Source organism: Dryobates pubescens, chromosome 4 (assembly GCF_014839835.1).
Source record: "Dryobates pubescens isolate bDryPub1 chromosome 4, bDryPub1.pri, whole genome shotgun sequence".
Taxonomy (NCBI): Eukaryota; Metazoa; Chordata; class Aves; order Piciformes; family Picidae; genus Dryobates; species Dryobates pubescens.
The window spans coordinates 45,289,205-45,305,247 of NC_071615.1; the positions used below are offsets into that span (position 1 = coordinate 45,289,205).

At 45.9% G+C, this 16,043-nt stretch overlaps 1 protein-coding gene across 3 annotated transcripts in view; it reads right to left on the bottom strand.

Moving 5' to 3' along the window:
* Positions 1-16,043, bottom strand: part of SCRN1 (secernin 1) — a 49,309-nt gene that overhangs the window by 20,920 nt on the left and 12,346 nt on the right. For all 3 annotated transcript variants that reach the window (XM_054161213.1, XM_054161212.1, XM_054161214.1), the window contains exons 2-3: positions 13,737-13,896; positions 2,831-3,012 (exon numbers count right to left, since the gene is read on the bottom strand). In XM_054161213.1, coding sequence (XP_054017188.1) covers positions 2,831-3,012; positions 13,737-13,895 — 341 coding nt within the window. In that variant the 5' untranslated portion in view covers position 13,896. The remainder of the gene's footprint in view (positions 1-2,830; positions 3,013-13,736; positions 13,897-16,043) is intronic.

Genomic DNA, 16,043 nt, shown 5'->3' on the forward strand with positions numbered 1-16,043 from the left:
TATGACATTCCTGGGCTGATGACTCTTAAATCTGCTCTGAAGAGCACCTTCCAGGGTATAAAGCTTTGCATTTCTTTTGCAAGCAGGTAAGTCATACACAGAAGATAAGACATACACAAAGTGTCAGTCTTCACCCTTCAGCTAAGCTCTGGCACAGAAGTCCTACACACACATAGGTGTGAGGAAAATGTAGCCAGGCGAGCTGTGCATTTCGTAATTAGGCTCAGAATGCCTCTGTTTATTTTTATCCCAATAAATCCTGAGAGATAAAATTGGCCTGTTCTGTAGATGGGCAAAAAAGAGGCAGAGTAGCTGCCATCTGCTTCACTGCAGCCTACATGACTGGTTTTATACTTGATGGGCCTCTGTTCTGTGAGGTGAACCAAACCAGACCAGGCACCCAGGAGGGCCAATGGCATCCTGGCCTGCATCAGGAACAGTGTGGCCAGCAGGAGCAGGGAGGTCATTCTGCCCCTGTACACTGCACTGGTTAGGCTGCACCTGGAGTACTGTGTCCAGTTCTGGGCCCCTCAGTTTAGGAAGGAGGTTGACTTGCTGGAATGTGCCCAGAGAAGGGCAACAAAGTTGGTGAGTGGTTTGGAACACAAGCCCTATGAGGAGAGGCTGAGGGAGCTGGGGTTGCTTAGCCTGGAGAAGAGGAGGCTCAGGGGTGACCTTAATGCTCTCTACAGCTACCTGAAGGGAGGTTGTAGACAGGCAGAGGTTGGTCTCTTCTCCCAGGCAACCAGCACCAGAACAAGAGGACACAGTCTCAGGCTGCACCAGGGGAGGTTTAGGTTGGATGTTAGGAAGAAGTTCTACACAGAGAATGTGATTGCCCATTGGAATGGGCTGCCCGGGGAGGTGGTGGAGTCACCATCATTGGAGGTGTTCAGGAGGAGACTTGATGGGGTGCTTGGTTGCATGGTTTAGTTGGTTGGGTGGTGTTGGATGATAGGTTGGACACAATGATCTTGAAGGTATCTTCCAACCTGGTTTATTCTATTCTATTAATGCAACTTTCCAAGTCATCTGCAATACATCTCTAGCTCTCCTGGCCTGAAACACTCTCTGCATTTGAGCTATGGAGGAGAATCAATCTACAGGTGATGGTCCCTTATAATTTCTGAGCAGTTTCTCCTGATCTGCTAGTGTGGGTAAATCTGGAGCTGCTGGGTGACACATATATATTTGAATGTGAACCAGTATTGGAGAGTGCAGCAACTCAGGACCAAAACAAGCAGAACTCCGCACATCATCCAATGCTTTGTTGACGTTTCAAAAGGACAGTAGTAGGGGAGGGTAAAATAAAGCTGGAGCTTGGGAAAATCACCTAATCATCCTTCTCTTGACAATAGCTTGCCCTGTACTGTTTTAAAAGAGCCCCAAGTCTATTCAGTCTTCCCTGGTACAATTAAACTCACTAGTTCTCCTAGGCACAACTTCTCCACACGTCCCTTCCGTAGCACAGAGTGTAGATAAAACACCAAAGAGAAACATAAGCCAAATCCCCACATGATTTTCTCCTTGATCAGGTTTCCCATTCCCACTGCATTCTCTACAACAGGCTCATATTCCTCTGGAAGCAGATACTGTATTTCTGCAGAGACATCATTAGAGAACGTTTACAATTGCAGTTTTGGGCACTGAAACAACACTGAACAACAATTTCTTCTAACTCACACTTCCCAGCTTGCTCTTATGAAAACTTTTTAATGCCCTCTTGAAAGTGTAGTTATCTATTCCCTATCCTCTCTCCATAAAATTTCTTAACTGATTACAGCAGTAGAATGGTTTGACAGGGTTTTCCTTGACCAGCAGTTATTATTGTACACATATCAATGCCTTAATACTCAAGTGGATCTTTTTTTCCCCCTTCAGGAACTGAGGTTAAGCTGGCCTATAACCACAGCTCTTTTAAACTCTATTAAGGATAGCCACAACATTTAGCCTTTCCCACTCCTGCTGGAACCTCTCCCTTCTTTCACTCAGTTCTCAAGAATAATGATAGTTCACCTGAAATTGATTCAGCTTGCTCATTAAGTATGCCAGGGCAAATTCCAGAAGGACCAGCAGGTCTACCACAGAGTCATTTAAATAAGTGGTTGTTGTCCTGGCCCATCTTTAACTCTACAGAGTCCATTGGCTCCTCTGCCCTTTGTAATAACTTTTCACCATTTTCTCCTGTTCTTTCTTTTTCAGCTCTCTTTCCCCACCCAACTCTCCTTTAAGTTCTCTTCACTCCCAAGATCTGCATGCAGGTTGAGATTTACAGTGCAGCACAAGCCTGTTAGGCAGACAGCCCTCAATGAACAGACTTACAAGAGTTTGTTTGCCAGCATTTAAATAAGGGCAATGGTTTGCATTGGAAGGCATGGGCTGAAGCAAGGCACAGTAGTTTGTTTATGCCTACAGTTGGCTATAAGCCCAGGATAAGCTTTTCAAGTCAGAGTAGGCTGTTGTGAAGTGGGGGAGAACGAAAGGCACACCAGCAATCTGATGTTCCAAAGTATTTATCAGTTCCTTACTAGCATTTCTCTTACCCTGTCAGAATAGCCCTGCCAGACTGCAGGGTAGAGAGATGAGGTAAGTTTAGTGAACCCACATTAGGCTGCTACATACTTGTATTTGGGAGCCAAAATTGGAGCTTGGTATCCCCAAGTGTTTCAAGTGTTCACTCAGCTGTGGCTGGAGCTCGGCCAAGACAGGGCTCCCGCTCATATTGTTTTAAAATCTCCTAATGTCAACATCACAAAGCTCCTGCCCAGTGTCCCCCTCACCTAAACCTTTGGTGTTGGAAAGGCTGGTCACAGCTTGGCGAGCCACCCACCTGACAAGATCCATTCCAAGCAAGGCTTCAGATTCAGAAGCTGGTTCTCTGGTCACGACGGCTTCGTTAGCCACACAGACTCCATGCTCGTTAGCTCCCATTTCTGCCCCCCAAAGCCAGGAGGGCCTGCTCAGCACAACAGCATGAGTCTTTGGCACCTGCTCAATCTCAATATATGTGCACTGCAGAGAGAGCAGGAAGAGAGAAAGCAAAACAGTTGCTAGCACTTTATCTACTGCTGTGACTCAAGTAAACATAAGGCTCCAAGGTGCAGACAGGACACAGGTTATGTAAAAACAGTCCATGTCTTGTGTATGGGCAGGGAAGGTTTGTAAACAAAAGTGAAGTGTCACATGCAAACCTTTACATCCTTCTATTGCAAAAGCCTGGGAGCATCACCCCTCTCTCTGAGAGCTGGGTGCTTCAAAGAGACAAGCAGAACCCAAGTGCTACAATCAGTGGAAAGCAGAAGCAGACAGACTCTACTGTTGCAGTAAAGAAACACAGATCATGTTTGCACATCATCAAACAATGCTACTATCTCACCTAAGCACAATCTCCAGTACTTTATTAAGTTCATAGCATTAACAACAGTAACCAAATAAAGTGCATTGCAAGGCTTTCCCCAGTCCTTTGCTGCCTTCCCTGCAGCTGCCCCTAGGGCTGAGACTGCTGGTGGAAAGAAAAAGCAAATAAATAAATAATCAAGACTTGAAAAGAGCCAGTGGAATGTTTTGGTACACAGTCACATGAAATAAAATAGAGGCATTGTTTTGCCTTAAAACTGATGTTTCCACTATTTCAAATGGTCCACTGTGATCAGAGGTCTATGGAAGTATTCTGACAAATCAAAACTACAGAGAAAGGCTGCAGAGAAGTCACTGAAACTGCAAGGAAGAAATTCTGTATTATCTTTCAGATACATTTACTTTTCCCTTGCTCTGGGACTTACAAACAAGCACTGTTTTTCCCAGACAACACAGAAGAGATCCTGATCCATCATTAGATTGTTGGCTTGTGCAAACCAAAAGAATGAGCTTTACATTCTACTACTGAGGTTACATCAAGTTCTTCAAGGTCCAAACTCCCCAGAATTTTCTTTGGAGGACACTGAAGCTGTCTGTGGCTGAGTGTCAAGCATTCCTGTCATAACACCATCCTTGCAGGAAGCAGTCTGCACCATTTTTCCTCAGGAATATTTGGTCACACACATCAAACTGAGCAGGATGAGCAGAACTGACTTGTGGAATTAAAACTGTTCACCATGAAAACAAATGCTGTGTCTATGATAGAACTAAAGCCAAAGGAACCAGTCCCAGATTATTAGCAGTGAGAAACAATTCTTTTTTCTAGCCTATCTTTCTCCCTCTAAGGATTGCACAGCATGGTTACCTTCAGCCTCCAATCTTGAGCAATTATTGTTACAGTAATACTCTAGCATGCCATTAAAATATTTAACAGATCATCCTGGATCAGAAACTGTGGTTTTTTGAGTCCTTCATTCCTTCTTCTCCCATGCAAGAGGGACACAAGAAACAAGCTTGCCACCTTCACCAGAAACTGCGTGCAAACAGATCAAAAGGTCACCTTGCCATGAAACCCAACCACAAGCAAACATGGACCATAGTTTCATGTTGTTCTTAACCATAAACCTCTCAATGCTTCATAGCTCCACCTTTAAAATGACATCATAAAAGTCTTTTCCAGATATCAGGTATAAGGATCTCTCTTTTATATATATAGATATAGATAGATCAGATATAAGGATCTCTCTTTTATATATATATATAGATAGATCAGATACAAGGATCTCTCTTTTATATATATATAGATAGATCAGATATAAGGATCTCTCTTTTATATATATATATCTCAGATATAAGGATCTCTCTTCTATATATATATCTCTCAGATATAAGGATCTCTCTTTTATATATATATCTCTCAGATATAAGGATCTCTCTTATATATATCTCAGATATAAGGATCTCTCTTTTATATATATATCTCAGATATAAGGATCTCTCTTATATATATATATCAGATGTAAAGATATCCTCTATATATATATCAGATATAAGGATATCTTCATACAGGAAACTATAAACTGGGCTGTCCACCTGTAAGTCAAAAATACATCCATTACATAGGTAGGCCAACTGAAGCCAGTTACTGGATTTGCATTGCAGCAAATTGCTGCTTATTCCACAGAAATCAGAGCAGATGCTTATAACATGGAAGGAAATACCAGCCACCAGAAAACCTCACTGGCTGCTAGACCTTTAGAAACAGGAGCTCAGATGCTGACAAAATTTCCAAAGCAAGTACAAACCAGTGTCCCTGTGCTCTCTCCTGCACCCCACCTACCTGGCAAGGCCCTCCAGCACAGCAGCATAGCAGCCTGTTCTGCTGAGAGCTGTGCCAAACGAGGCAAGCAAAATAGGCAGCGCTGTGATTCTGCTTGCCGGCGGCCCTACCTTTGCAGCTCCCGAAGCACCCAGCCTCAGCATTTCCTACCACTGACGCTTTTCTGTGAATGTGAAGGCTAAAAACAGAAGAGCACTGATACATTTGGTGGCAAAGGCTGTCAGTGAGTGGTGTCAGGCTCCATTGATTTGCTAGAATGCCAGCCCAGAAAGCAGCATAACTGGCATCGTGCCCTGTGACAGTACATTCCCATCAGGAAATATAAAAGCAAAGAATAGAGACTTCATATAGGAGAGATGCATCCAACAACTTTAAAGAGGGTTCAGCAGGCTGGAAACTAATGACATTTCTTTTATTTCACTTACAGTGTCAAGAAAAGAACCTTATCAAGGCAGTTCTAAGTATAGTACAAGGCACAAATGTACCTCCTACTCCAGCTAGGGCATGCAGTTATGTTGGAGGTATTCCAAAACCAGACCAAACAGCCATAAGCACAAGAGATTTCTTCTTTCATTAATGAAAAGAAACTATTGTGTGGCTTCTACTGTACTCAGGCTGCAGAAGCCAGATTCCTAGCACTGTCAGTCAAGTCATTATGAAATATCAATGAAATCACATAGGCTTTGGCCCTGCTTAACAAAGAAAATAGTCAGGGAATGCTTTAGAAAGAAATGATCTTTGAAGAAGGGCCATGAGACTCTAGATTACAGCAGAGATTGTCCCACATCACCCACACATCAGACCCAGGCTCTAGATTGGCATTAACTCCCTGCTTAACTACTTAAAGCACTACTGTACCACAGCACATACTCGAAAGTAAGCAAAATGTATGTACTGGTGGAGCAACTTGAGAAGTTGTACTGCTCTTGCTTTTAACCCCTTCCAAACATGAGATAGCAAACTTGTGATGAGGCAGCCTCACAGCCTGCTGCCTCTGTGCCCATCACAACTGGCAGCCTGCTTGGAACTGTCTAGGGAGGCAAGCCCACCGGTGACATGGGTTGTCTGGGCCCTCCCATCGTGATGGAGGAGTGGAAAGCTAGAAGGTGGTTGCTCAAGGAAGCCCCCTGGATCATCTCCTGTGGATGTACCTGATAGAATGTGTTCTCCAAATCATTCCTTTTGCTGCTTGTTTAGAGAAACAAATGCAACAGAGATCAAGGGAGTGGGAATAACCATTCTCTGAAAAATTCAAAGTTCAAGCAGTAGCAGCAGTACAGAAGATGTGGCTAGCTGGCACCGTTACTGCTGCCTGTTTAGGCACTAAGCAGCGCTAGGTATACAGTGGAAAACACCTGGATGCTTTCACAACACCCACTAAGCATGGCCATGACATCTACTAGCAGCAAAACTGTTGTGCCACAGTGGAGGGGACAGCCCTACAGGAGGATAAACCCAGCCTGGGTACATCTCAAATAGTCAGCCCTTGCTCTAGTGGCCACAGAGTCAAACTGGAATGGTGAAGAGAAGTCTCTCCAGTGGCAGGATGAATCCTCAGGTAGCAAGCTTTCAAAAACACACACAGAGGGAGTTTGGGCTATTCAGTCTGCAGAAGAGAAGGCTCCAAGGAGACCTAATTGTGGTCTTCCAGTATCTTAAAAAGGCCTACAAGAAAGCTGGGTGGGGATATTTTAGGGTGTCAGGTAATGATAGGCCAGGCTGGATGTGGCTGTGAGCACCTGATGTAGTGTGAGGTGTCCCTGCCCATGGTGCGGGGGCTGGAACTAGATAATTCTTGAGGTCCCTTCCAAACCTAACAATTCTATGCTAGCACCTGTATCCTCATGCTGTAGCCAAAGAGAAACAACAGCAGCAGCATTTAGTAAATGGACAAATACAGAACTCACTTTCTGCCACAGTAGAGTGTCTCTAATTTGTTCATCTTAAGATGAACAAAGATGAAGCCTTTTATGAAGGCTCACACTTACAGAAGCTTCTGTGTTTGTGAATCATAGAATTGTCAGGGTTGGAAGGGACCTCAAGGATCATCTAGTTCCAAGCCCCCTGCCATGGGCAGGGACACCTCACAGGTTGCTCAGAACCACATTCAGCCTGGCCTTAAAACCCTCCAGGGATAAGGCTTCTACCACCTCCATGGGCAATCTGTTCCAGTGTCTCACCACCCTCATGGGGAAAAATTCCTTCCTAACATCCAATCTGAATCTACCCATTTCTAGTTTTGTTCTATTCCCCCTAAGTCCTATCACTCCCTGACACCCTAAAAAGTCCCTCAGCAGCTTTCTTGTAGACCCCCTTAGGACACTGGAAGGCCACAATAAGGTCTCCTCAGAGCCTTCTCCAGACTGAACAGGCTGAATGCAATACACTGAACAGTGTATTGGTCTGAGCTGTATCTAATCACTGCAACCAATAACTGTAAAATTTGAGTCTTTATGCCTGTGATCTTTAGCAGTGTCACATTTATCTTGAAGACTAAGCATGACACATTTTATTCTAGAAAGGCTTTAGGGAAGCTAGAAAAAGCCACACAGCTCCCCTGCCACAAAGCAGAACTACACATTCTCTGACCTACTCTAACATAGTCTCTCAAGCCACCAAGGTGGCTCATGCATGTGGGACACAGTATGGCAATGTGTTCAACACCCTGAAATACAAAAATCTTTAAACAAATGAAATAGCACAAAGTGCAGCAAGAGAACACTCTCTGGAGGCTCTATGTGTCAGAGTTGATTTAGCAGTCACAGAATCACAGAACGTTAGAGGTTGGAAGGGACCTTCAGAGATCGCCGAGTCCAACCCCCTGCCAAAAGCAGAATCACCTAGAACTCACCTCTTGGTTTTTTAAGTTGCAAATCCAGCTGTCTCCTGGGGGATGAGCAAAAGTAAAACTGAAACAGGGATGAAACTCCATTTTTTTTTAAGCAGTAAGAAGCAGATTTCAAAGGAGCCACAAAGAGCCTACCACAGAGATAACCTTGGAACTCCCAGATATCCTAGGGCTCATTTCTTTGCCTGGCCACTTCAAAATGCCTGCTCACACACCTGTTTTGCCACAAACAAGGCATTTGGGGTGGGAAGTAGATGATCCCTAAGGTCCCCTCCAACCCTAACAATTCTAAGATGGGCTAGTTAGTGTTTGGGGGTATTTTTACCCCACATGATTGCAGCCCTCTCTCTCTCTCCTCTTCCTCTCTGTTCCAATTAAAGAAAATAAAAATTGAGGAGATTAAGGAGAAAAGTGCTTCAAGCTAACCAGTTTTGTAGCAGAAGGGAGCAAAGCAGCAGCACTCCTACAGCAGAAACAGACCTTGGGAGGGCAGAAACATCCAAGCAATTACGGCTTCTACCTCTGAATGGCTGCCGGCTTGCACATTGTGTTACAAAGCAAAGTCAAACTCATTAGTTTAAAGGCCAGTGGCCTGCAATGAAGCAGAACAGAGAAAAAGCTCACATTGGCCAAGCAACAGACTCTGCTGAAGGCAGCAACCATTTTCTCTTTTTTATTAGTTGTTGTCTTCCTGCATAGTGCATCTTCTTTATCTCTGTGTGAAGTCTAAAGGTTAGCTTTGAGCACGTGGCTCGAGGTAAGCCTCTGACTGCATATGTCATGAGAGAGGCTGCTTACACAGCCAGTTATCAGGTCTCAGCTGAGAGACAAGCAGCAGCAGCTTCCCAAACTATCTCTGAATTGCAAGTCTTCCTGTAGATAAAAACAGTGGTACTATGAAGTTCAACAAGACTAAGTGCAGGGTCCTGAATCTGGGTCGGGACAATCCCAAGCACCAATATAGGCTGGGCAGGGACTACCTTGAGAGCAGCCCTGATGAAAAGGACTTGGGGGTGCTGGTGGATGAGAAGCTCAACATGAGCCACCAGTGTGCACTTGCAGCCCAGAAAGCAAATCACATCCTGGGCTGCAGGAAGAGAAGCACAGCCAGCAGGTCGAGGGAGGTGATTCTCCCCCTCTACTCCGCTCTGGTGAGACCCCACCTGGAGTACTGTGTCCAGTTCTGGAGCCCCTAGTACAGGAAGGATCTGGATGTGCTGGAACAAGTCCAGAGAAGGGCCATTAGGATGATGAGAGGGCTGGAGCTCCTCTCCTATGAGGACAGACTGAGGGAGCTGTGGCTGTTCAGTCTGGAGAAGAGAAGGCTCTGAGGAGACCTAATTGTGGCCTTCCAGTATCTGAAAGCTGGGGAGGAACTTTTTAGGGTATCAGGTAGTGATAGGACTAGACTGGATGTGGCTCTGAGCAACCTGGTGTAGTATGAGGTGTCCCTGTCCTTGAGGCCCCTTCCAACCCTAACAATTCTATGATTCTATAGACTATACAAAAAGTGTCACCACGGGCACAAACACTGCTGTGCCTCATCAAGATTTCCTGCCAGTCAGCACTGACCCATACTGGGAGTGCCCAGGGTCAAGTTTGCAGCTGGGGTAACCCCACTGTAAGTGTGGCACTGTCAAGTCTAATCTGAAGGTTCCCCAACCAGCAAATCCCCAGCAGATACAGCTGCTGCTTGGCTTCTGTTACCAGATTCTGGTCGTTTTACCCCAAGATGCCCTGCTACTATAAGCAAGAAACAAAGCACAGCAGAACTGAGCTGTGGCACTGGTGTGATGCCTGGGGATTATGTTACAAATACCACAATTAAGACACTTCCAGGTTGTGGTGGTTTGAGCCTTAACTGGGACTTAAGAGCTCAGATGAGGGCCAGGCTGAGAATCCCTGCCCCGCTCCCCCCTCCTCTTTCCCAACAGAGAGGAAAAAGAAAGGAAAGGAGCAAGTCCACCAAGAAATAATTTGGATTCAGCTTGGAAGTAGAGAGGTAAAGAATTCTCTTTAAACAGTGTATATATATCTATTTGTAACAAGAACAGGCAGGGTTCACAAGGGTAAGGAACAAGGATGGATGGAAAAAGAAAGACAACATGAAATAGAAAAGCAGTCCTTTGCAAAGGCTTGGGGTGCAGCAGGGAGGAGCACCTGGCAGAGAAGCAGGGGAACCAGCAGCAGTCCTCGTCCAGGAAAAGGCAGGGCCCAACAAGAGCTAATGGCTGCACTATCCTCTGTTTTATAGCCTTGCTGGGCAGGGACGGGGAGTGGAACAGACTAATTTAGTTTCCCAGGGGCAAAACACCCTCCAGGGAGGGCAAAAGCTCTCACAAACCCTCCCCCCTTGCTTCCAGGATGGGTGTAGCCCATCACACACAGTATCACAGTATCACCAAGGTTGGAAGAGACCTCAAAGATCATCAAGTCCAACCTGTCACCACAGACCTCATGACTAGACCTTGGCACCAAGTGCCACATCCAGTCCCCTCTTGAACACCTCCAGGGATGGTGACTCCACCACCTCCCTGGGCAGCACATCCCAATGGCTAACAACTCTCTCTGTGAAGAACTTTCTCCTCACCCTGAGCCTAAACTTCCCCTGGTGCAGCCTGAGACTGTGTCCTCTTGTTCTGGTGCTGGTTGCCTGGGAGAAGAGACCAGCCCCCTCCTGGCTACAACCCTTTAGGTAGTTGTAGAGAGCAATAAGGTCTCCCCTGAGCCTTCTCTTCTCCAGGCTAAACAACCCCAGCTCCCTCAGCCTCTCCTCATAGGGCTTGTGCTTGAGGCCTCTCACACAGGTAATACAAAATCATCTTCAATACACTCCAAGTCTAATTTCCAAGCTTCATATCTATCTTGCAATGCCAGAGACCCTTCAGTCAGCCTCAGGTAGGGTTTTATGTCTGTGGTGCTTGGACTAATGCACAGCAAAACAAACCCCAACCCAAAGCAGCTTAACTGCTCCTCTGAAAACTCAGAGCAAGAGGAGGCAGAATGGAATCCTTTAAAACAAAAAGAAAAAAAAAGAAAGAAGAAGAGGGAGAGAGAAAACAAAAGACTAATTAAGGCATAACTCTGCCCTGAAGTTCTAGAGAACACAAAATTCCTCCTACCCTACAGAGGGCTGGCTTTAAGCCCAGAGCAGTGTTTAACACCAACAGATCAGAAAAAGTTTGCACATTCCACAATTGGATAGACTTTGTCGTAGAGCATCCTTCCTGTTTTCACCCCCTTCTACTCATCCCTAAAAAGCTGCATGCTTTGAAGAGAAAAGAGCTTTAACAGATCTATACTGAAAAGCAAGCAACCATCACTAGTTTAAAATCATGGGTAAAAGGTCAAAGTAGAAGAAAAAATGAGGACAGACTGAGGGAGTTGGGGCTGTTCAGTCTGGAGAAGAGAAGGCTCCGAGGTGACCTAATTGTGGCCTTCCAGTATCTGAAGGGGGCCTACAAGAAGGCTGGGGAGGGACTTCTCAGGACATCAGGTAGTGATAGGACTAGGGGGAATGGAATGAAGCTGGAGCTGGGGAGATTCAGGCTGGAGGTGAGGAGGAAGTTCTTCCCCATGAGAGTGGTGAAGCCCTGGAATGGGTTGTCCAGGGAGGTGGTTGAGGCCCTGTCCCTGGAGGTGTTTAAGCCCAGGCTGGATGAGGCTCTGGCCAGCCTGATGTAGTGTGGGGTGTCCCTGCCCATGGCAGGGGGGTTGGAACTAGATGATCCTTGTGGTCCCTTCCAACCCTGACTGATACTATGATACTATACTATGAAAAAGGTGGGGAGCAGGGGGAAGTCTACTTGGAAAATTCAGCTAAGAAAAAGCCATCTACCCAAGATTTCTTCAGGAAAAAAGAAAACCACAGCAAGCAATTACCAGAGAATGAGAGAAATCTAGTCTGTAAAATCCACCTTAATAAAAGGGTGTCTTGCATCTTAAAATCCACACAACGTGAATTCTCACTAACACAGGAGGAAAAACATCTTAAAATCCCCATCTGGGGGAAAAAAAAGAACACACTTTTAGTAGAGGAACTCAAAAAAAGAGCCCTGTTTATGCTTAAGGGAGCAATAGTTCACCTGCATGCACAAGTTCACTAGATTGATCACTACAAGGAGGATACTGCTCAGCATCTGCCCCTGCAGAATTACAATGCAAGACAAGAAAAAAACTCCTGAGAACGTTGTCACACATGCACACACAGAGCAGACCCTTATGAAAAGCCTCATTGTTCAGGGTCTTGGGAACCTGCTGACATGGAGGGAAGGAATTATGTTGATGAGTGAGCTGCAGCATTGCTTGTCTGGTAGATTGAGCCACAAAGATCAAGCTTAAAATGACTTGCAGTATTCACTGAATTTCCTTGTCTAAAGCCCAGCCACAAACTAGCTGATGGCTGTACAGCACAGCCTGCCTGATTCCTCTGTGGCAGTAATCTAACTGAACTACTGTGTCACTTTTGGTGCAATGTTACATTTATAAACATGAGCAGAAATAGAACATAAATATGTTGCTCAGGGAGGTGGTAGAAGCTCCATCCTTGGAAGCTTTTAAGGCCAGGCTGGACGTAGCTCTGGGCAACCTGATCTAGTGGAAAGTGTCCCTGTCCATGGCAGGAGGGTTGGAACTAGATGATCCCTTCCAAGCCTGACAATTCTATGATAGAGACTTCCTGGGAGAGCTTTCTAAAACAACTCATGTTGTCAGTGGGTTGAAAACCACCTCTTTAACAGAGGTGCAGAATGTGAGTGACAGTCACAGAGGAGCAATCAAAATTTGATCCACACTGGATCACATTACCTGCAAAGAATAAAATATGATGAGGAGCCTCTGCAAACAGCCTCTCTCCATCCTTCCTGTAGACCCCTTCAGGTACTGGAAGTCTCCCCAGAGCCTCCTCTTCTCCAGGCTGAACACCCCCAGCTCCTTCAGCCTGTCCTCATAGCAGAGGTGCTCCAATCCTCTGATCATTCTTTTCTGCTTATACTTTCATTTCTCCTGTCACTAACATGCAGCTGCAGTACAGGCTATAATTAAAAGTACTTCCAGCAAAGTCTCTCTCAACCTGCACCCATGGCATCATCATTCAGCTTCAGGACTCCACATCCAGCCTGGATTCACAAAGAAGCCACAGCACTAAAACTGACCATGGTGCAGATGCTTCAGCTGCAGACCGTCAGCAAAGCCAACCCTATGTAAGAGAGTTATGTTTGGTTTATAAAGCCTGTGCTTGGTTTCCTCCTCTCACATTCCCTTAGTAGTGCACAAGCTCTTTGAGGCTGAGATTTCTGGCTTCCTGTTTTGCAACATGCCTGGCACAGGTCAGGCCCCATTACAACTGTCAAGCAATAACCACAAGCAGGAAAAATTCATATGGCAAACTTTGTTTCTAGTTCCAGCTAGTCTGGACATCTTTCTCTGAAAAGGGCAAGGTGCAGGAATCTAAGATGTGAACACTTCAGCCTGTCTGCTGGGGAAAGTACACATCATGGGGTTTCCCTCCATTGGAACAAAGGAGTTCCACTCCAATTTTCACTTTCAAGGATTTCAAAACTCTTCTCTACTCAGGAGAGGTTTGAGTGAAGGGAACAAGGGACCCCACAACCTGACAAGAAAAGAAGACAACGTTCATTTCTTCCAATCATTGTAAATTCCCCAGTTGGAATGTAAACAACTCACCCTTACCTCAACTTTGCTTCCCGGAGCATGATCCGCAGCAGCGAAGTAGACCACCTCCTGCACTTCATCCCTAGGCCGTGCAGAGTTCTTTCCAAACACCACCAGCCCATCTTTAGAGCATGGGGGAAAGGCTACAAAACAGTAACTTGGAGGAGCTGCAGCCATCCTGGAAAGGAAAGGGAGAGCAAACAAAGGAAATTAGCGTTTGACGCATTCATCATTGCACGCATTAGAGAATCCTTCAGTCACTGCTAACTTGTAGCTGGGAGACAACACATTCCCTCTGTCAGCTGGTTGTCCACCACCCACAAATGAACAGGTCAGACCAGAAGCAGCTTACCTGGATTTGATAAAAAGAAGTATAGTGATTTTCAGACATCTTTTCACCCAAGCCCTCTGAAGGTATAAAGAAGTGGGGAGCAAGGAGGCAAGAGAACTGTACCTTAATGAATTTACTTGGTTCCCACAGAAAGAAGATACTCTGCCCTGGAGCTGTTCAGGAACACATGGCCTAGATGGATTGTGCTGACTCAGACAAGTGCAGAGACACAGAATCATTTTAAATAATTTATTGTCTCAGTTTGGTATTTAAAAAAAAAAAAGGAAAGAGAAAACATGTTTGAGGGGTACCTGAGGGAGGACAGTGGTCTGATTGGAAACAGAACAGAGGCACAGCACAATTAAATCAAAACCTGCCTGACAATTCATCTACTCATCATTAGGGAGAGACTGAAGCACCAATTGCACTTCATTTTCTCGGTGGTTTGTCTGCACTGCTGCTCTTACCTGCATGCAATTGATTGCAGTTCACTTGTTTATGCAGACTAATGTGGATATGCTTTGAAATGCTTGTAAGGCAGTATGGATATTTGAAGATTTTAAGTGTTTGCAATGACCTGTTAATGAAAAAGGTAAGCTGTTTCAGGACTATCAGGAACAGTGTGGCCAGCAGGAGCAGGGAGGTCATTCTGCCCCTGTACACTGCACTGGTTAGGCCACACCTTGAGTCCTGTGTCCAGTGCTTGGCCCCTCAGTTTAGGAAGGATGTTGAGTTGCTGGAACGTGTCCAGAGAAGGGCAACAAAGCTGGGGAGGGGTTTGGAGCACAGCCCTATGAGGAGAGGCTGAGGGAGCTGGGGTTGCTTAGCCTGGAGAAGAGGAGGCTCAGGGGAGACCTTCTTGCTCTCTACAACTACCTGAAGGGAGGGTGTAGACAGGCAGGGGCTGGTCTCTTCTCCCAGGCAACCAGCACCAGAACAAGAGGACACAGTCTCAAGCTGCACCAGGGGAGGTTTAGACTGGATGTTAGGAAGAAGTTCAGAGAGAGAGTGATTGCCCATTGGAATGTGCTGCCCAGGGAGGTAGTAGAGTCACCATCACTGGAGGTGTTTAGAAGGAGACTTGATGGGGTACTTGGTTGCATGGTTTAGTTGATTAAGTGCTGTTGGATAATAGGTTGGACATGATGATCTTGAAGGTCTCTTCCAACCTGTTTTATTCTCTTCTATGGCATAGTGTACGTTGCCATAGCTGACATTTTTTCCCCAGCATTTCCCCAGCAGGAGCAGGGAGGTCATTGTGCCCCTGTACTCTGCATTGGTTAGGCCACACCTTGAGTACTGTGTCCAGTTCTGGGCCCCTCAGTTTAAGAAGGACATTGAGATACTTGAACGTGTCCAGAGAAGGGCAACAAGGCTGGGGAGAGGCCTTGAGCACAGCCCTATGAGGAGAGGCTGAGGGAGCTGGGGTTGTTTAGCCTGGAGAAGAGGAGGCTCAGGGGAGACCTCATTGCTCTCTACAACTACCTGAAAGGTGGTTGTAGCCAGGAAGGGGTTGGTCTCTTCTCCCAGGCAACCAGCACCAGAACAAGGGGACACAGTCTCAAGCTGTGCCAGGGGAAGTTTAGGCTCAGGGTGAGGAGAAAGTTCTTCACTGAGCGAGTCATTCATCATTGGAATGTGCTGCCCAGGGAGGTGGTGGAGTCACCATCCCTGGAGGTGTTCAAGAAGGGATTGGACGTGGCACTTGGTGCCATGGTCTAGTCATGAGGTCTGTGGTGACAGGTTGACTCGATGATCCTCGAGGTCTCTTCCAACCTTAGTGATACTGTGATTATTGGCTCTAGATGAGTGTCTTGCAGACAGAAGTGAAGACAAAGCTCCACTTCAGTTGCCACTATTATCACTTGCAAGTCACCAGAACTTTTGTGACTGAACTGCAATGCAACATGTAGAGCATGTTCATCACTAATGTAGTGGTTTGAGCCTTAACTGGGGCTTGAAAGCTCAGATGAGGGCAAGGCTAAGAATGCCTC